Source organism: Dermacentor andersoni, chromosome 1 (assembly GCF_023375885.2).
Source record: "Dermacentor andersoni chromosome 1, qqDerAnde1_hic_scaffold, whole genome shotgun sequence".
NCBI lineage: Eukaryota > Metazoa > Arthropoda > Arachnida > Ixodida > Ixodidae > Dermacentor > Dermacentor andersoni.
Window position 1 is genome coordinate 252,725,283 of NC_092814.1, and position 22,287 is coordinate 252,747,569.

The 22,287-nt window shown below is 46.2% G+C and overlaps 1 protein-coding gene and 1 pseudogene across 2 annotated transcripts in view; one reads left to right on the forward strand and one right to left on the reverse strand.

Moving 5' to 3' along the window:
* LOC126548104 (MAM and LDL-receptor class A domain-containing protein 1-like) overlaps positions 1-22,287 on the forward strand; it is a 272,165-nt gene that overhangs the window by 24,675 nt on the left and 225,203 nt on the right. For both annotated transcript variants that reach the window (XM_055063643.2, XM_050196214.2), the window contains exon 2: positions 18,944-19,093. In XM_055063643.2, coding sequence (XP_054919618.2) covers positions 18,944-19,093 — 150 coding nt within the window. The remainder of the gene's footprint in view (positions 1-18,943; positions 19,094-22,287) is intronic.
* Positions 4,053-4,225, reverse strand: LOC126548672 (U2 spliceosomal RNA; annotated as a pseudogene).

Genomic DNA, 22,287 nt, shown 5'->3' on the forward strand with positions numbered 1-22,287 from the left:
CATCGTGTGGGTGCACGACTTCATGAGAGCAGATTCAAGGCAAAGAGTGGCTATACCTCTTTTAACTAACTTTGAGTGTGCCGAATCATACGGTAGCAATTCCTTCTGGGCACGTGGGCTATACTGCCAACATACGTGGTCTTTGTCAAAAAATAAAGACAGATCTAAAAACTGAAGAGTGCCATGGGAAGGGATTTCATGTGTAAATAGCATGCCCTTCCCATGTAGTCTAAAAACAACTAAGACCTGGCTAATGCACTGGTCAACGGTAAAATCACGGTTACCTTTTAAAAGAATTAAAAAATCATCGACATATCTAAAAGCCTTAAGGTAGAACCTATCGTCAAAGGAACTGTGCAGGTCGCGGTCAATTGAAGCCAAGAAAATGTCACACAGCACAGGAGCGACGCAGGACCCGATGCATATCCCTTGTCGCTGAACATACAATTCATCTTTAAAAGAAATAAAAGTAGACTTTAAGTCTTCATTAGCTGCGCTGCGAGGCCAATCGCGCGCGGCGCAACCGAACGCGCGCTCCGAACAACGATCCCCGATCGCGTCCCTGGTGGTCATATTAAACCGTAGTCCCCCTCTACGGTGTGCATCATAATCAGATCGTGGTCTTGGCACGTAAAACCCCAGAATTTATCTTATTTAGTTTTTAACAGCGGAGCTGTTCTATATCGAGCCTTCGCCGTCCGTTGTCCGGTGTCACGCGGGGGTCCAGGTTCTGGAGCTCACCGCCAGAGGGCGCGCCGAGGGAGTGGACCAATCAGAGTGTGCGCCGGGGGAGGGGCAGGCGAGTGGTATAGGAGCCGGTGTTTCGCAGGCGCGCGCTATTTCGCCCCGTGGATTCCGCTCGGGGCGAGCGGCAGCGCCGACGTCGCGCAAATTCCGAGCTTCGAGAGCGAGAAGCGCAAGCAAAGAGCCAGCGGATGGAAGCCTACCCACCCCCCCCTCGCCCCCTTTTAAGAGAAGGCAACCCAAGTCAAGCGCCAAGAGACGCATGCTAACCCCCAACTTCGAGAGTAGGAGGCTGAGCAGAGACGTCGACGCAGGGAGATTCCTCCCACGGAGGGTGCCGATGGACCGTTCAAGAGAGAATTCATCGACCGTGAGTGCGGCCACAGCTGCAAGGTGTGTGATAGACTGTGGTTTGATCACAACCTCACGCAACTGAGGAATGTGGACAATCCGGAACCGAAGCTCGAATCTAGCAAAACGACGACAACGAGATAAACGACTTTCATAAAAATTGCGCTTAACACTAGTTCAAATTTGAGACAAGGACAACTAGCTTCGCTGTTTTGACAGCTTTACCTGCGTGGAACTGACCTTACTTCTTTTTTCTCCACGGCTCCTCGCTCACCTGGGGTATGCCTCAAACTCAATCTAAAAATTCATCTCCAGACGTCAAGAAGCTTGCGTAGCTCACGTTCATAGAGCCGGAACGTGAATATGAACCGTCTGTTCGGCACCCATCCCAAGCAAACCTCACCATCCTCGTTATCCGAAACGGGGCCACCCGATTCGTTGCACCAAACTATATTCTAAAGGCTACCCAGTGTCACAACTGCTAAAAAGAGCCCTATTTCAGTGATTACACACATCACTGCCCTAATATCTATTTTATGCATTCCTACTGCACGATCCACTTTCAAGTCGTGCCTAGTGAAAACCAAGTTTACGAACTTCTGCTTGTGCAAGTCACGACCAGCTTCTGATGCGCATTTCTAGTCTGACATTTGCACTGACAAATTCTTTCTGTTCCTACCTAACAGCTTTAGGGAATTTCCTTTCTGGTAACATTGCCATACGAAGGGGGTGTAGCGATGAACAAAAGGTCACTACGCTCAGCCCATCATACTCGTTTTCTGTCAGTCGCTGATAACCTATAGTATATTATAATCTTTGTTATTGCGTTGGAAGCTACCTTATCCACAGAGCCCGGTTCTCCAAACTACGTGATGATAGCTTAATAACATCGTTATCTTCTTTGTTCGTTCTCACCGCACCAGTTAATAGCAAATTGTTATCTGATTTTTTAAAAGAATAATGTACTCCGTCCTCTCGTATGCAGTTTTCTCGGTACTTCAAGTAAAATAAATATTTCTGACTCTTAAATGGCTGATTGCGGTTTAAACTTAGCGGGCTTCTTTAGTATTGGTATATGTCGGTTCAAAACAAGTGCGTACCATCAGCTTGAAATCGAATGTGATAGAGTCGAAACAAACAGAACGCATGTTTGTGGCTTCAGGCTCGTCTGCTTTTGTGAAAACGACAGAATTTAGGCTCCAACACGCGGACGTGTAACATGCCAAATGCGCAGCGATTGGATATCGGACTCTTAAGACAATTAAGCGTATCTGGTGTTCTTTTCTGTTTTCTTGTTTGTGTCCAACTTGGGCTGACGCTGATGCTATGTGTTTGGGGAGGCAGAAAAAAGCCAAACAACCACTGCTTGACGCTGATCCGGCTTCCCATACCATCAGACAAAGATATGGCTTCTGTTATAATTCTAAACTCAAATACAACATGCATGAAAATACAAGGGCGAATTACAGGTAGCACAAGCAACATAACACCAAAGCATACAACAGAATGATATGGTCATATACAATAAAAATATCACGTAATGTCAACCACAGAAATGAAAGGAACCACCTATTGTCTGGAGCGAGGTTGTGGCACCAATGCAAAGATTGTGTCTTAAAATGATATAAATAAGTGCGGTTTTATACAAACACCTCTTTAAATCGGCATAGAAATTATTTGCGATAGCATTTGCGAAGATAAAAATGCTATTGTATGATTTGACAAACAGTGGTGAAACATCGCAGTTAAAGAACTTGACATGCCACGTGACCTCACATGAATACATATGCAATAGTCCCTGTGTTGCTGCCAAGTACGCTCTCATCATCATCATCATCATCATCATCATCATCATCTATTTTTGTACACTGCAGGACGAAGGCCTCCCCCAGCGATCGCCTATTGCCCCTGTTTGCGCTAGCTGATTTCGACTTGCGCCTGCAAATTTCCGAATGTCATCACCCCACATAAATTTATGCCGTTTTCAACTGCGATTCCCTTGGCACCCATTCTGTAACTCTAATGGCCCACCGGTTATCTGCCCTGCGTATTACATGGCCTGCCCAGTTCCATGTTAAATGCGGAAGCATTTCTATGCCTACCCAACGAGGAAACCCGTCCGTATGTCACGTAAGACGATCGCTTTCAAGACGGGGCACAAAGGGAGCGAATTTACTTTCGTGCTGCCTCACACTTCAAAGGGAACTAAGCGGCAAGAACACAGCGCACACGACAGCTATCAGCACTCAGCTCACTGTGTCCCCACCGCAGATCACTTTCAAGATATATGGCCCGCGCGTCTCGCTTCAACGCGAATTAAGCGGCGAGAACACAAGCCTGCGCGGCCGCCCCCAGAGTACGGTTGATCACTGTTGATAATGGTTCGACGCGGATGGATAAGGCGCTAAAGAGTGATAACGACTTATAATGATCGGAACGGCATAAGCGCATCTGGCGCCGCCACCTGCAGTAGTTTGCTTGCGTCATTAATTCACCTTGAGCGGCTGCCGGCAGGAGTTCGTGTCGCCGCAGCGCTGTCGTTTTTACTGGTGGGATCAAGTTTCATAACATTGATAATGACTCCGGGCTGCGTGGAGATGAGCAAGTGGCACAATGTTTACGCATACTTAAAAAACTTCCAGAGGTGTTTCTGCGTGAACTTTTGGAAAACAACTACTTTAGATTTGGTTTTAGTTTCTGAGGAAGACGGGTCGGTAATAATCTACAGACTAAATACACGCTTCAAGTAAAAAGTGCGCAATGAAACGTGGACAAAAGGAGGACAAAGAAACAACAGAGACGAGCGTATGGCTCCAACTTTATTGAACAAAAGCCCACCATGCATATTTAAAGGACGTAGCTATCACAGAAAAGCGTTTTACAGCGAAGCTGTATATGGCTAGGTTCTGGAAAAAATTGCGTGGTCTATCGAGCCGTGTAGATCGAGTATTTCTCCCCATACGTGGTCAGATGCCGAAGATAGCGCAACACCGGGCTGACGCACGGCGGAGGTGAAACAGGCTTCAAGCACTCCGCCGACTTGCAAAAATAAGTTTAATATCTGAGGTGCAAATACAACCCGTATCAGATATTAAGCTGATAAGAACAGCTACTACACTTTGCCATGTCTACGTTCGCACCGCCCTCTCTTGTCGGCGTTCTAAGCGCTTGCGTGTATCTTTTCCTTTCTTACCGCTCTCCCGTGGTGGCGGTTCCGTAAGCGTGCTGCCCGCCAGGACCGCGAGGCGGAAAGAAATGCGAACCGGCCATGTGGCCCCGATTCCGCACACTTGGAACGTTTCATCGGAGCAATAGCAGGTTTCGGAGGGAGTTTGTGGGGAACTACTTTTGTGTGGCCTGTGTTGTGTGGGCCCGCTTGTGGTTTTCGAGTGACCTCACAACCATTACTGCACTGCGGGACGTCGACCAACGCACGATCGCTTTGGCTATGGTAAAGCAGTGTGGGCCCTCGGAGTGCGGTGAGATGCGTGTTTGCTCTACGGGCCGGGATTCGTTAGTAAAAGGTGTCGTGCTGTGTTCTGCAACGATACATGGGTATGTATGTATACCCCTTGGTGCCTCATCATCTTCCGAGGCTCAACATCGTGGAGGAGCGGCTAGTCACACATTCACAGAGTGGATTGGCACTGATTTTGTTTGCCCTTCCGACGAGCGATTGCGTTTTATAACAGCGAAATACAACACATGGTGGACATAACAATAACAAATCAAATTTATTACCCACGTTTTATCCCCAAGCACGCGCACTACACGAGAACGATAACAGAAGAAAGAAGTTCAGTAGCACTGAAACAGCCTGAGCTAAATAAAACCATAACGAAGAAAAATTAATTATACCAAACAAGCCAGAGGCCTAGTCAAGATACAACCACAAAGAATACGCAACAGGCAACAAGAAACAAGCCACGCTAGCAAACATTTCTGCTAGTAGGTATGTACATGTAGGAGGCAGTAGCTACGTCATAATAAAACAAAAATAAAGAAAAAGCTTGAAGGCGCAAAATGATCAATAACAAAATAAAGGCTAAAATAATTTTATTATTGAATGTTGATAATCATGTAAAAATATAAACCGCCGTGGTGGCGTAGTGGCTATGGCGTTGCGCTACTAAGCCCGAAAGCGCGGGATCGAATCCCTACCGCGGCGACAGCATTGCGGTGGGGGACAAATGCAAAAACGCCCGTGCATTGGGTGCACGTTAAAGAGCACCAAGTGGTCGCAATTAATTCAGAGACCCCCACATACGGCGTGCCTCATAATCAAATCGTGGCCTTGGAACATAATACTTCCGAATTTAATGTAAAAATATACAAACCCCGCGAAGAGAAAGACAAGCGGGCTATCAATTGTCTCCTCAAAGGTAAGCCTCGCCCAGCCGCTTGCAGTGGGTGGGCGAGGTGTACAGTGGGCAGAAAAAGAAGAAATATGGAAGAACAAAGAGCAAGGCACAACACATTACTCAGTCACACGCAATGTACGAGCACTATACAGACAAGAGTATAGTCCCGTGGTTGTCTAAACTCACCCTGCTAAGCAGAACCAAACACATCTGTCTAGGATCACTACACGAAACCATCTAAAGACTCTAGCTTCTTGGGGGACAAGCAAATCTTAGGCATGTGACACAGTTGTCATAATGCTTAGCTGTAAAATAGGCTTCTATGGCCTCGCGACAACTCTGCAAGGTGAACGTGACGTCATGCATATTGACGGCGTCCTCTCGTGCCCACTTAAATATTTATATTGAAAAATGGGGCTACATTGTATGTTAAAGGAGATAAAATCTGAAGTTAGGAAGTTTCAAGAACTTTTACTGAGCCACAACGATACAATAAAAAAAAAGAAAACTTAAAAAACTGGGACGTAACAATGACGTCCCGGTGCTGGTTTTTCGGCGCGAAATTAAAGAAAAAGGAAAAAAAAAAGAAATTTTGCCTTCATTTTCTATTGTAATCATCAGCCTGTTACCGCGAAGTTAACGGAAATAGAGTTTTGAAGGAATACCTTATCCCGCGAGACTGATTTAGTATTTCTCTTTAGTGCGCCTTTAACCAAACATCCCGAACAACTTGTTGAATATGACGGTTGTCTTGTTTGTTTAATTCCACTTCGATGTGGGCGAAAGTACGTCGGCCAGAGATGGTTGTTTCAAGGAAAGGCAGGAAGAACATAACTACAATGCAATAACGAAAAGAAAAGAAGAGAAAAAAAAGTAACTAGTGTATTGTTATCTGGAATTTCAATGCACGCAATACGGCTGCATTCCTTAATTTTTCAATGCTATACCCTTTGTCTCAGTAGTACCGTGCAGCAGGGCCAAGGCTGCGCGGCCTGCAAATGCTGATGCTTGCGTGGCCAACACAGGTCGGACAAGTACCTTTAGGTGCGTTTGCCTTCCTGATCGGTCGAGGTACCCGTAGCTTCCAGAGTGTTGTACGGAACAATTATGTGTTTTATCGTAGAAACGAAACCTACCGATAACGAATATAAAGAGAAGCCCACAAGATTCTGAATTACGGTGATATATGCATTTGCAGTCATTCAGTTTCCCTGGCAAAGAAACAAAAACAAAAAAAAACAGAGGCAATGTAAATCTAACGAGAACAAAAGGAGTAAAAAAAACACATAAAAGGACATGCGCTGTCGGTGTTTTTCCAGTACATTTGTTTCTGGGCTGCCGTTCTCAAAATTCAGAGGAATAACTTTGTAAAGAATGAAAGACAAGGTATGAGCAACTTTGGTGGTAGAGAAGTGGCTAAATATACGTGGTTCGGAATTTGGTTCGAAATTCTTTTTGCCGAGGCGGTGTCCAACTACACAGGCTCCTTAACCCTATCGCGTTAATAACCTTCCACGTCTTGTGCGCATTATATATCTGCTCCACATTCTGCCACGTTTGTTTTCTTTCATTTCCACGTCACTGGGGTTACATAGTTTCGCTTTCTTGTTCTACAGCGAAGCTGTATATGACTAGAGTTCCATGCATTTTTCGTGTTTGTGCGTCAACAACAAAAATATGAGCGTGGACCGATCCTGGAGATGAAGACGGGGAAGCACCACGGGGAAGCACCACCTCCACAAATAAAGATGACTCGTACTGAAGTTGTAACTGAATGAAGTTCTTGATGCCATGCCGATGCTAACAGACAACAACAACAACAACAACAACAACAACAACAACAACAACAACAACAACAACAACAACAACAACAACAACAACAACAACAAAAACAAATCAGGATGTATTGTTTCAAGTCGATGGGTACACTGGAATTATTGGTGAACAGCACATTGGATCACGGCTTTGCCATATACGCAATGGACAAAATGGACGAACCATACGCCCTTGACTCGCAAAAGGCCAGTGCCACCGACTGTGGGGATGTCTGTGCCGTACAAATGAAAGACGGAATTGTGATATCCGTTCTGTATACATATACGGGCACATCTAGGTGTGACATCGAGAAGTTCATGACCACGCACTTTGCATGGGTTAGCCATGTTGACAATACCCCTGTGATCATCGCTGGAGACTTCAAATGTGGACATTTCAAAACCTGACACGAAATGGTTCATTCAGTTCGTGCTCGAAGAGTTTGGTTCGAAGTGCCACACCAATTCAATGCGATGAGCAAAACGAGAACAAGGTAAAAGCAGGAGCCAACGTTTCGACAAGTGGACTTGTCTTTTTCAAGGTGACATATGCTTTCCTCGGCACAGTATATATAGGTAGGGTTCTTCTAAAGGGGAGAGGGGTAAGGCGGGTGGGTGCTGCAACGACCAAAGGTGTCTTAGCGGTGAAGGTGTAGAATTAAAGGAGTGGTGTGCGTAAGGCCGGTGACACAGCCGTGTGTCAGCCGGCGTGTCAACGGCCGTGTGCCCAGCACCCCTCTATTACCCGCTTCGCTGGAGGTCGTAGGCTATCGTGTCTCTGAAAGAGATAATAAAAGGAGCAGTAGAAAACAGTGCTCCTGTTTTCACAGATTTCACCCAAAGACTTGTACTAGCTGCATTAAACAGAGGAAAATATCAAAAGGCCTCAGAATTAAGGTTAGGTGTGCCCTCGGCTTACTCACCAGGCCATTATTGAAGTGGAATGCTGTCTTAGAAAACGCATCGCTCTCTTGGATTGATATTCTCGGAGAACACTGCAAGAAACGACTTACGCGAATTACTAATCAGCTCGACAGCATAAATTTATCTGAACCTGAAAAAAGAGAACTTGAACCATTCGTCGAAACCAGGGAGGAAAAATTACTGGATAAATACCAGCACAAAGGTATTAGAGCTGCAAATCCACCCAAGAAAACTAATGTAACCCCTACAGCACATAGCTCCATCGATAGTGCTATAAGCGAGCATCCAGAACACTGCAGCAACGAAGTAGACATATCCCAGAGCCTATGCCCCAATGTAGTTGATCTCCTGCAATGTGGTCTAACGTTTTGTCTTATGAACAACGCAGTAAACGAATACGAACTGCCCAAAGATATAACAGAGTTTTCAAGACGCATGCGCCTCAAGGAGTTATTTTTTTGATAGGCCAGACATAGGAAAATAAGATAGAAACTGTTTTAGACGACCTAGCACGTGGACACCGAAAGCCGAACAGTGCCCAGACCTGGATTTTTACATAAAGCTAATCTCAAAGGAAATTCTAGAGTCAGCGCGGCTTTGCCAGAAACGCAAAAATTTGTGCCCCGCTCAGCACCAAATCCTTAAGGAACTCGCGGAAAGAAATGACATTGCAGAGAGAGAGAGAGAGAGAGAGAGAGAGAGAGAGAGAAGGGAAGACGGAAAGGCAGGGAGGTTAACCAGACTGAGTCCAGTTTGCTACCCTACACGTGGGGAGGGGAATGGGGAGTGAAAGAGGGAGAGAGAGAACTTAGGTGTAGGATGTCTACAGTCGGGCACTCAAGTCTGTTGCCCTCAGGTAGCGAAAAAGCGCTCGAACTGCTTTCTGGGCCAATGAACTGTGAGGCCAGGCTCCAAAGATCTTCGCTTCCGTAAATGGCCTGTCATCCAGTCTATTTAAGGCACACTGGAGAGTCTCGCGTTGATTATCGAAGCGAGAACAGTGGCACAGAAGGTGACTGATGGTCTCTTCACACTTGCACTTAGCGCACATTGGTGAATCCGCCATTCCAATACGATAGCTGTAGGAGTTGGTGAATGCTACTCCTACCCACAGCCGACACAGCAGTGTTGCGTCACGTCGTGGAAGGTTCGCTGGTAATGTAAGTTTCAGTGATGGGTCGAGGCTGTGTAAACGACACTTAGAGTTCTGTGGTGTATGCCAGCAACCTAACGTGATTGTACGAGCGAGATTGCGAAGCTCTCTTGCAGCATCGACTCTGGATAAAGGTATAAGGAGTGTCGGTGAGCCAGCCTGGGCGCGTCGGGCAGCGTCATCGGCGAGGTGATTACCAACGATGCCACAATGTCCCGGCAGCCACTGAAATATGGTATCATGTCCTCTTTCAGAAGCGCAATGGCAGGTTTCGTTGATTTGTGACACCAGCTGTTCATAATTGCCACGTCGTAAACTTCGCAAGCTCTGAAGGGCTGCTTTCGAGTCACAAAATATTGCCCATTTGTTGGGCGGTTCTTTTTCAATGTATTCGACAGCAGCGCGAAGAGCGGCCTGTTCAGAGCCTGTAGATGTCGTTACGTGTGATGTCTTAAACTTGATGACGACCGATTGAGATGGTAGAACAACGGCGCCCGTAGAATTTTCCGAAACGGAACCATCTGTGTAAACATGAATTCGGTTAGCGTATGAACAATGCAGAAGTTCCAATGTGATCTGCTTGAGAGCCGAGGTGGTCAGGCTAGCATTCTTCACTATTCCTGGAACAGCAAGGTACACTGGAGGCTTCTTCAAGCACCACATAGGGGACGGCGTTCTTGTTGCGGGTGAGAGCCTCAAAGACAAAGAGTGCCGGTTAGCCGCAATTGATCTGGAGAACGCTGCCCTGGGTCTTTTCTCAGGCAAGCGAGCGAGATGGTGGTCAGGGACTCTGGATATATGGCGAACATGCACCCGGAGTGCGTCGATATCTATATAGGTCCTTATTGGGTGGTCTCTCGCGGTGGCAATTGTTGCCACGGTTGAAGCATTTCGAGGTAGCCCCAGACATGTTCGAAGGGCTTGGCCTTGAATGCTGTGTAGGTCATGGATGTTAGTTTTGTTAGCATTGGACAGCACTGGTGTGCTGTATCGCAAGTATCCCAGGAAGAGCGTCCTGTATAGTTGAAGCATAGATGCCATGGATGTGCCCCACGTTTTACCGGCAAGAAACCTTAGTATATGGGAGATAGAAGTAAGCCTCTTCTTCAAGTATGTGATGTGGGGGCTCCATGAAAGGTCTCTGTCTATAATAACGCCTAGGAATCGGTGAGTTTTTGCGTAGGAAATTGGTTGGTGGTCAATAGAAATGGGGTACCAGGTCATGGGCTTGTGGGTAAAGGCGACTAAGGCGCACTTCTCGGTCGAAATGCTGAGGCCTTGCGCACGCAGGTACGATGATGTTAGGGTCACTGCTTTTTGGAGCCTTGCACGCACCTGGAGACGTGTAACTGCCGAGGCCCATATGCATATGTCGTCAGCATATATGGAAAGGTTTACTGTATGTGGTAGAACGTCGACAAGGCCAAGGATTGCAAGGTTGAACAAAGTGGGGCTAAGAACCCCACCCTGAGGGACGCCACGGTAAGTGTAATGGTCAGCAGTTCGGCCATCTGCACTGTGCACAAAGAAGGATCTTTTGAATAGATAGCTCCGAATCCACCGAAACATGCGTCCACCTATTCCATTATTTTCCAGGGCATTAAGGATGGCTTCATGCGTTACATTATCATAGGCGCTTTTCACGTCGAGGAATAGCGCAACCGATATACGCTTGTGGTGTTTTTCCTGTTGTACAGACGAGACTAGGTCGATGACGTTGTCAATAGAGGAACGGCCTCTTCTAAAACCAGCCATGGCATCCGGGTATACGTTGTGGCGCTCAAGATACCATTCTAGGTGGGTGAGAATCATTCTTTCCATGACCTTCCCAACACAGCTGGACAGCGCAATGGGTCGGTAGGACGCTAGGTCAAGTGGCGACTTTCCAGGCTTCAGGAGTGGTATCAAGCGGCTGGACTTCCACCGCTCAGGAACGACGCCATCATTCCATGACTGGTTATAACATTCCAGCAGTCTGCTTCGGCCATCTTCACCTAGGTGGCATAAAGCAGCGTAGTTGATGCCGTCTGGTCCTGGCGACGATGAACGCCTGCATGAGGCCAGAGCTGCGTCCAATTCCTCAAGTGAGAAGGACACATTCAATTCTGGGAAGCGTGCCGCAGGAACCTCACCCAGAATTTCACTATTGATGGTGACCACACTGCCCGCAATCTTCACACAGAAACCTTCGGCTATGTCGACCTGTGAGCTGCCTTGATGGAGGGCTAGGGCTGAGAATGGGTGTCGTTGCTGTGGAGACGAGCCAAGGCCGCGCACCATCCTCCATATGATAGACAGTGGCTTGAGGGGGTCAAGTGATTCGCAGAACGTCTTCCACCGTTGTTCCTCCAACCTGTCCATACGACGTTGGATTTTCTTCTGTATACGTCGAGCGACTCTAAGGTCATGAATTGACTTCGTGCGCCTGTATCGCCTCTCGGCTCTTCTGCGAATCGTTCGAAGTCGCTCAAGTTCCATGTCAGAATCCGTACGTTTTTTAGCGGATGTAAATGTGTACTTAGACGATTCCAGTACACTTGTAATAAGGTTTTCAATGGTGCCGGTAAATCGTTCTTTGCATGCCTCTTCCACCTTTGTCTTATACGTTGACCACCTTATATATGCTTGTCGGGAAGTACAAGAGGAGAAGCTTCCAAAACCAGTGATACTTAAGTAGGTGGGAATATGGTCACTACCATGAGTCTCGATGTCAGAGAACCATCGAACATTTTGACCAAGTTGCCGTGACACCAGGGTCAAGTCTAAGCAACTGCTATAATTCGAACCACGCAAGTACGTCAGACTGCCATCGTTCATAATGCTAAGTTCGTGGTCGGAAGCAAATTCCACAAGTTTCCGGCCCCTGGAATCTATTCTGGAGCTTCCCCAAGCCAAGTGATGAGCATTAAAGTCTCCCGTGATAATCCAGGGTCCAGTAGTCGCCGTCAGGATGTCTCGCAATCGGTCGCCGTCGAACCGACTATATGGGGATATGTAGGCGCCGATAAGGGTGAAGGCCACTTTATTCTTTGTAATGCGGAGACACACGTATTGGTTTCCATCATGAGGCTGCACTGAGTGGGGGATGTAAGTTAGTTCTGTACGGATGTAAACAATTACTTTGCTGGATTGCCCGCACGTCGACGCCATAAAGGCTTCGTATCCAGATAGTCTTAGCGCTTTTGACACGTTCGGTTCACATATTACCACTACAGGAAATCGGTTCGTGAAAACGTATTGGCGGAAACATGAAATCCGTGATATAAGTCCTCTGGCATTCCACTGGAAAATCGTCGCGCTACGCACTTCATCACGGAGTGAAGGCAGTGGAAGAGCCATTGTGATTATGCAAGATTTGCAAGCACTGGGCTCAGGGCATCCAACACTTGCACTGCGCTTCGAGCTGTTGCCGTATTCGAGTTGCCCACAAGCGTGCGAATCGCATTTATCAAAGACTTGAGCATTGTTACAATTCGGCGGTCATGCTCTGTCAGCTCATCTGGGTGAGGGGTGGAGCATTGTGGTGCCTTTCTTTGTTGGGGTTTTTCCACAGGGCTTATCCTTGGCAGTGGTGGCCATTCCTGATCCACGGCAGTCTTTTCAGATGCTCCGTTATCTATACACGGTTTGGAAACATTCTGCACTGAGGTTGGAGCAGATTCAACAGCAAGAGGCTGTGCGGCACGCGTATTCTTTGTGCGGAGAGCAGAATTCCTTGATGAGCGTCTGCGACGAGAACGACGTCGCCTGACGTCAGCAGCTGCTTCACGATGAGTCGACCGGTCCCTCACCATTTTCTTCAAGATGGAGAGTTCTCGCTTAACTCTAGGGATATTCCTTTGATAAGGCATCGTGGGGCCCTTGACAGTTCGGACACTTATAAGTTTTTGCCTGGCAGTTGCCTGCAGAGTGTTGTGCTGCACAGCGGGAACATATAGCAGACTTTCCACAGACGGCGCTCACGTGGCCGAATTTCTGACAGTTTCTGCACTGAAGCGGCTTGGGAACAAAGGGCCGGACAGCATGTCGAAAATGACCTACCTTCACATGCGATGGAAGGCAGTCACCTCTAAAGACAATTTTCACGCATCTGGAAGTTCCGAGACGGGCCACCTGTAGTATGTGGGTCCCATGATTGGCAGGCTTTATCAAAAGTGGTAAATCCTCGCCTGAGATGGCCGCATCAATGTCATATATGACGCCTGTAGTAGTCTCTTTTCCCATCGGGATGATGGTACGGACGTTCATGCCACCGAGAACAGTGACAGCTCGCAGAGAATCTAACGCCGACGCTTGAGCGACGTCTACCGCGACGATATTCTTCCGAGGGTTGACTAGTACGTCCTCAATGCCATTTGGCAACAGTCTCTCGAGTTCAACCGATGCAACTTGCCTGTTGAGGAACCTCATGTTGTCGGAGGGTAGCACAGGTAAGAAAAGGATGGTGTACTTCGGCGAACCCTGCGGAGTCCTCATAGTAGATGTGTCCACAAGCATCCGCCGCTTCGCTTTCTTACTCAGGACAGTCACGTAGTCGTCGTCGGAGCTGTCGTCGCTCTCGGTCGAGTCTATCAGGGTAGCCTCGCTGTCGCTCGAGAGGCTGTTCCACTTCCTTGAGGCTGCCGACGCGGGCGGCGCTGCATCAGGTGGGAGTGCGGGTGGCTCCACTTCCATTCCCGTCGGGCAGGGAACAGTGTTCCCCGGAAGAAAGCGAGAATTACCACAAAATACTGGTGACGGAGAACAAACACTCAGCAATAGGATCACTTCTTCGTCGTCTCCAATGATATTGCAATAAAACCAGCAGGCAAAGACGGCAGTATCGTAATCTGGCCTATAGAAAAGTACAAGAATGAGGCCTTCAAACAACTGAGCAACCACACCGATTACAGAAAACACGACTCTAACCCAACTTCAGACTACAGCAATACTGTGCAAAGCACAATAGCGGAGCTCCTGCCCAGGGAACTAATCACGCAATCTGAATATCGCTTCATGATGCCCAAGAACAAAGAAGCACGGCACCTTTGTCTTCTTTCTAAAATACATAAGGTTCCCGTAGAAGAAATATATACAGCAGAAATCTCAGGTCGGCCTATAGTGTCTAATAACAACACACCTACAGAGTCACTATCTCAATTCTTAAATCACCACCTGTAAAACATCCCCACCCCGCTCCCATCTTTTGTTCAAGACACGTAGCACTTCCTTCGAATTATCGACGGCATCAACGCCAACGAAATCCTTTAGGACCGCGCTATTGTAGTCACTTTGGATGTTTCTGCCATTTGCACTAACATACCCATGAGTGAAGGAATTGAAACCGTATCGAAATCTCTCGCAGTCAATCTCCAAGCGCACGCTCCTGAAGTGCACCTGCCACTCCTTAGGTTAGTTCTCACTCACAACTATTTAGAATTCAATTCTATTCCCCACCTGAAAACTTTCGGCACTATCATGGTAACACCATTCGCTCCCACGTATGCGAAAATTTTCATTGGACAGCTTGAGGCAGACCTGTTGAAATCTTACCCTTTAAAACCCCGCACCTATGTGCGTTACATTGACGACATATTTATTATATGGGAACATGGCACAAACGCGTTAACCGACTTAATTAGCCATTTGAATCGCTTTCACCCGAGTATTAAATTTACTGCCTACCACACTCCTAGTCAAACCAACTTCCTCGACACGACGGTCTACATAAGAAACGAAATACTGAGAAGGACACTTTACCGGAAGCCTACGGATAACCAGCAATATTTAGACTACAACAGTTATCACACGCGACACTGCAAGCAAGGAATTTTTGTCGGAGAAGCGAAATGAATAAGGAGAATCTGCAGCGAACACAGCGATTATATCCACCACCTAAATGACCTTAAAACAAAGCTAGTAGAAAGAAACTGTCTACAAGTTGCTCTCTACAGAGCTTATGATGTCGTGTCAAGATTGGAGAGACAGTCAAAATTACCTATAAGAAACAGCCTACACCAGAATCTGACATACCGTAAGCCTTTATAACAAAATATTCTAATGCTTTCCCAAACATAAACAACATCCCACGAAAATACCACCCAATTGCGTATTTAATTGCGTATTTAATTTAATTTAAACGCATTTAACTACCTAAACGCAGATATGAAGATGGAACTACTAGTAGTACACTTCCATGTTGCTACTGCATTGTGGATTTTCACGCAATCTCAAAGAATTCGAAACACAGTTTAAGGTTGCTTTCTACCATTCGTGACAACAGGGAGGTCTAGATCAAGTTAGCGTCAATTTTCATGTAAGCGGATGACAAGAATATGAGTGAACCACTTCTTTACAGCTACGCATGCACCGGGCATCAAACCCAGAATGAATGTTTTGAGTAATCGCTTGAGAGGGAATTCTGAAAAAAGAATAATAAGGCATGTTTAATATATTGTACAAGGGGTATTAGGAGGTTAACCGCAAATAGTTATACACACGAAGTGAAAACTAGCTTTACTTGTACAAGTTCGGATGCAATTTTTATGCTTGAAATGTTCCTTCTGTAAGAAACAATACATCGGTGAAACGCGACAATCAATGAACGTCTGATTAAACGCACATCGCGTGGACACAGCTAAATAGTTTCCCACAGCCGCCATCGAGCATTTCAACCAACAAGGTCATAACTTTGATGAGCTTAAACTCTACATCTTACAGTCGAAATTCCGTTCTGAACGAGAAAGAAAATACAGAGAATCCTACTTCATCTATAAGTTCAAGACATTGCAACCAATAGGCATAAAGGTTTCAAAGAGAGCTTTAGAATCTATTCACTCTGCTAAATTTCAAGCTATAGGCAACAACACTTAGTTTCGTTGCTTAGTTGTTGCTTTTTTTCTCCATTTCTCTCTTTTTTTGTTGTATTTATGTATTTGTTCCATTTCAGAAATTAAAAGCAACTTCAGGAACACTGTTTTCTGCCGCTCTTTTAATTATCGATTTCAAAGATACGATAGCCTACGAACTCCAGCGAAGCAGATAATAGAGGAGTTCTGTGCACACGGCCGTTGACACGCCGGCTGACACACGGCCGTGTCACCGGCCTTATGCACACCACTCCTTTGTTCGCAATTCTACACCTTCGCCGCTAAGACACCTTCGGTCATTGCAGCACCCACCCGCCTTACCTCCTCTTCCCTTTAGAAGAACCCTACCTATATATACTGTGCCGAGGAAAGCGTATGTCGCCTTCAAAAAGACAAGTCCACTTGTCGAAACGTTGGCTCCCGCTTTTACCTCGTTCTCGTTTTGCTCCTCGTTTTCAATTTCCATCTCCCGCGTTCCTCGTGTTTTCTCTGCGCACCAATCCAAGTCACTCAACAGTGGTCGTGTATAGATTTAACTTTGGCCAAGAATCTGTCCAAGGTTGTAACTGAACTAATCAGCGTATACCGCAATATAATCACAGAGCCATCATCATCATCATCATCATCATCATCATCATCATCTGTTATGTCCACTGCGGGACGAAGGCCTCTTCCTGGGATCTCCAATTGCCCCAATCCTGCGCCAACCGATTCCAACCACCGCCTGCGAATTTCTTAATTTCATCACCCCCCCCCCCCCCCCCCCCCCAGTCTTCTGCCGTCCTCGACTGCGCTTTTCTTCTCTTGGCACCCATTCTGTAACCCTAATGGTCCACCGGTTATCTAATCTACGCATTACATGACCTGCCCACTCCATTTTTTTCTCTTAATGTCAATTCGAATATCGCTATCCCCATTTGCTCTCTGAGCTACACCGCTCTCTTCCTGTCTCTTAACCTTATGCCTAACATTCTTCGTTCCATCTCTCTTCTCGCGGTCCTTAACTTGTTCTTAACTATGTCAGTCTGCAAGTTTCTACCCCATATGTCAGCACCGGTATAATGCATTGATTGTACACCTTTCTTTTTAATGATAATGGTAAGCTTACAGTCAGGACCTGACGATGTCTGCCGAATGCGCTCCAACCGATTTTTATTCTTCTTTATATTTCCTTCTCATGATCAGGGCCCCTGGGAGTAATTGACCTAGGTAAACGTATTCCTTCACATACTCTAGAGGCTGATTGGCGATCCGGAACTCTTGTTCCCTTGCCAGGCTATTGATCATTATCTTTGTTTTCTGCATATTAATCTTCAACCCCATTCTTACACTCTCTCTGTTAAGGTCCTCAATAATTTGTTGTAACTCATTCCCAGTGTTGCTGAACAGGACAATGTCATCTGCAAACCGAAGGTTCCTGAAATATTCGCCGTTGATTCTTACTCCTAAGCCTTCCCAGTTTAATAGCTTGAATACTTCTTTCAAGCACGCAGTGAATAGCATTGGAAAGATTGTGTCTCCTTGTCTGAACCCTTCTTGGATAGGCATCTTTATACTTTTCTTGTGGAAAATTAAGGTAGCTGTGGAGCCTCTCTAGATATTACCATTACCAAGTGATGAAAATAAATACATGCTCCCGTGTCTAACCCTGTATAATGTGCTACAGCTTCGCTGGTCAGCCACCTTCACAGAGTGGAATGGATCGTCAATTTTCTGTTTTTTTTTTGTGACGCATAAACCCGGGTTCATAAGAAGGTGAAAATACACTTGCTCGAGCAGGCATTCAGTTGCGATTTTAGGGTAGGACGGATTCTGTGCATAGCGCCGGTACGTGCTTTCGCAAGGACTACCAGCTAAATCAATTAATACCGACAAGAATGTCGATGAGCCCTGTCAAGGCGGTCGTCAAGACTTGCTTTTTTCTCATCAAACCCAGTTTTCTCATGTAAAAAAAGCTGAAATAAATGTTTTGATTGATTGAAGAATGCGTGAAGAGAATCTGTTAGCGCGTATTATCATAACTTCAGTTTTGTATGCTCGGCTGCAATATTTACCAAGCCACAGGTACACGACAAGGCTGACAGTTCCGTACGCATGCTAAATCTCGTTCTCTCGGTCACTGAACTCCGCAGACCTAGAATTATGTCTAGAAGGACAGAAAGCTGAGCTAGTTGGTAAGGATTCATAATGCAAAAAAAGAGGTGAGGCGTGCAGACAGGACACAAGAGTATAGAAGTGGACAACACGAACGCCGACTATCAACTGAAGGGAGCACTGAGGCTAAAAAAGAAAGAAGACACAAAACTCACCTGCGCAAGCTCACGAATGGTATCACCACGTGTCAGTCGGGTACATGTGCCGGTCTATGTGAGAGATAACTGTTAAGGCACTTAATCTCTTCCCTATGTAAAGTAATCGAAGACTGACTCACGCATGCACTTCCACCATTATAGATATGCCATGCCTCTACCATAAGACGCGTATTTTCATTCTTATGTCTGTACGATATCGCGCATTCATCTAACTCTGGCGTGCAGTTACATTCTTGGCAATATAGGGAAAGATTAGAAGGCGATCCACCGGTTAACGACCTCTTATGTTCCATTAGCCTCTGATTGATACACCGTCCCGTTTGCCCTACGTAGAACTGGCCACAGCTATGTATTATGTATCCACACACGGACACACGTGAGAACGCGCGCACGCAGGTGGTTTCAACCGGTAATTGTAGTTTGATTTCTACCGCAGGTAGCTCGAACGGAAATGCCGTCTGCGACTTCGAGCAACTTGAAAAGTGTGCAGCATGGCCTATGAAGTGCAGAGATAGAGCTTGTTGGAAGGTGGTGAAGGCGAAGAACGTCAGTGAAGGTCCTGCAACAGACCATACCACGGGGAAAGGTAAGATACTTTCATTTGGAGCTCTTGCGATTGGACTTTTTACAAAACCTATCGACGTACGAACTGTCACTCAACGTTTCAACTTGAATTCCTATTCATGCGTTCATTCACATTTCGGAGAGGCTGCAGAAGCAAGGATCACCATGTTTGATAAGAGTTTGCAGTGGCAGTGCTAGGGCTACTGATTTAACCGTGTTGCTCCGGATTGCCTCCCCACTCTACGCGCGCTGGTGTGTTCACGCCGTTCCGCTCACAGTCTAAATATTCATAAGTGTACCGGGTTTTCCAGTGAACTTGGACCAAGATTAAAATAAAATAAGCAAGAGCTCTAGAGAGATCGTACCGACTGCATAGTAGCCTTAGCCGTGTGTACTTACAGCTAGTATTTTTCTCATCACGAAGTATTAATTAATTGCTTTTAATTAGTGAACTTTTTAATAATTGCTTGAATCGCAAAAATATCAATTACAAAATTGTAGGGTACCTCAAATAACCTCCGAATTAAGCATTTGTTTCGTGCTCAGCTTTGACTCGTTTTCTTTTAGAAAAAATAAAGTGAGCGAAACGTGCAAAATATCAAATAGATACGCGCTCGCGTGCCGCTACTCAAGCGCTCCCAAGCGAATAGCCACGGATACACGGAATACACGGCTTTTCTAGCGGCGGCAGCTCGATACAGGGCTTCATGCTATGTGATGGTCGCGGCATCAAGAGAACACGCCGCTGACGCATTGATGAGCGTAGGGGAGCCGCAGGGGGGGGGGGGGGGGGGATTTAGAAGCCGGGAAACCATGAGTGCGCACTTGGGACTGTAATTTTGTGCACTTATCTTGTTCTGTAGATAGGCGCGTCCGCAACGTATGTTCATTTTGTTCCCTTTAGCAATAGAAACAAACCTTGTGCTGGCTATGTCCATCTAATACGTTTCGGCGGATCTGTAAGGCCAGCATATGCTGTTGTCGATTACACAAATCATTTTTGCTTGGCGTGTCAGTGCGTAGGTAATAACGGGAGATGTCAACGGTACCACGCCAGTGACCTGCTCTTCAAGAAGACAGTCGTGCCCTTCACGAACGATCCGAAAGCTAAAATGATCCTGGCTCTGGGTGCGGCGCACGGCTACAAGAGGAAGGCAGCCAAGCTATTCCGGATGTGGCATTGGGGAGCACGCCCTAGTCCGTCAACAATAATTACAACGTACGAAGTCCTTCGCGAGATGGGTAGCTTCACAAAAAAGCGACACAGGACTGCGACGGTAGCTGAAGGAGCGGAAACAGATGTTTAAGCAGTCATCTGTTCATCTGTAGCTGCTAACGCTCACGGTAGTATGCGCGACGCCAGTGCGGAGGCCGGTACGTCAAGGTCATCAGTGTGGAGGATTTAAAGAAAGGTTATATGCGCCCGTACCATGTACATCTTCATCAAAAACGTGAAGACCGAGATTTTGAAAACAGACGACTTTGCCAGTTGGATTTTCACGAAATGTGAAGAACCAGACTTTCTCACTCGCGTGCTTTGGACGGATGAGGCTAATTTCTCCAGAAACGCACTAGTTAATCTTCACAACGCGCACTGCTGGAGTGATAGGAATCCCCACCGGCTGACAAAAGCACCACACCAATACCAGTGGTCGTTTAATGTGAGGTGCGGTATTTTTGATGGCAACATCACCGGACCCATCTTTTTTGACAACACACGTACTAACGACGTAACGCTACGTCGACGACATCCTCGAGGGCTCCGTGAACGACGTCTGTTAAAATTTTCCACTTGCGCACTTTCGGAACATCTCGTTTCAACACGACAGTGCTCCCGCGCATAGTAGTAGTCTTGAGCGTGGCTCGACAAGCTTTTTCCTGGACAGTGGATTGGCCGGCACGGACCCTGGCCTGCAAGGTCGCCGGACATGACACAGCTGGACTTCTTCTTGTGGGGCTACGTGAAAGATCGCGTGCATAGCAGCGACACTACCACACCGGGCGCCGTAAAGGTAAAAATAAGCAGAGTCTGCCACGAGATTCCAACGTCGTTGGTCGAAGTTGCAACAGCACAAGTTTTGGAAAGAAGCAAGTACTGTATTGCTTCAGACGGTGTCCTGTTTGAGCACGTGCTATAAGTGGCAGTGGAAAATAACCGCTCAGAACTGGTGTAAAACGTGACTGTTTAACGCACCTTTATGATGTCACCCTATCCTTACATAAAAAAGCTTGCTACAAAGATAGAGATAGGTAAAAAACTGTTTTGTTTTGCCTCCTTTCCGGAGTTCAAGAGGCAGAAAGGGTAAATGGCTAAACCAGTTACACCTTTGGCTGTTTCTTTGTGGGAGGCTGAGACGCCTTACGCGCTTTTGGTTTATTTTTTATTGAAATATACTCTTGAATAATTATTTTCTGTTCTTCCGAGAGCTGCCTTTTTTCTTTTTCCGTGCTCTTTTGCGCACTGTTTCTTTTAACATTGGTTGAATTTCTTTTGTAGCTTTGTTTCATCATACGCGAAGGTTAAAGCTATCCCGAGTGCCTCATGATCGAGCTCAACATTCTTGCGTCCTCAGGTGCTGACGTTTATCGCACCACGCTAGTTAGGTCGCGAAACCTGTCAAGCCATCCTACATGACGAAGCCTTGTACGATGTGGTGATAAAGGAATGCAGCCGTATATCTTTTAAAGGTTGCTTGGAGGCGCTTGAGTAACGGCGCGCGAGCACGCATCGATTTCATATTTCGCGTACCATAGCGGGATTTCTTTTCCTGAAAAAAAAACAAAAAAAAAAAAAAAAAAAAAACGACCAGGCACCTTTCAGCACGAAATCAGTGCTTGGTTCGGAGGCTATTTAACGTGCCTACAACTTTGTACTTGACATGTTTGCGATTCACGCAATAATTTAAATGTTCACTAAAAAGCAATTAATTAATTAATACTTCGTGATGAAAAAAAAACTGGCTGTAAGTACACACGACTGCCGCTATTATGGAGTCGGTACGATTTCTCTAGAGCTCCTGGGTGTCTTAAAAAAAATCTTGGTCCAAATTAACTGGGACCACCTTGTATATTGGATTGGTCAGCGAATAATTCTTTTGCAGCGGCGGTATATCTGTGTTTATGTGACGTTGTCGCTACTGAATATTAACTGCGTCGGCATATGTGTATTCGGCAGTTTGTAGAAAACACTAAAATTATTCGTGTTTTTTTGAGCAA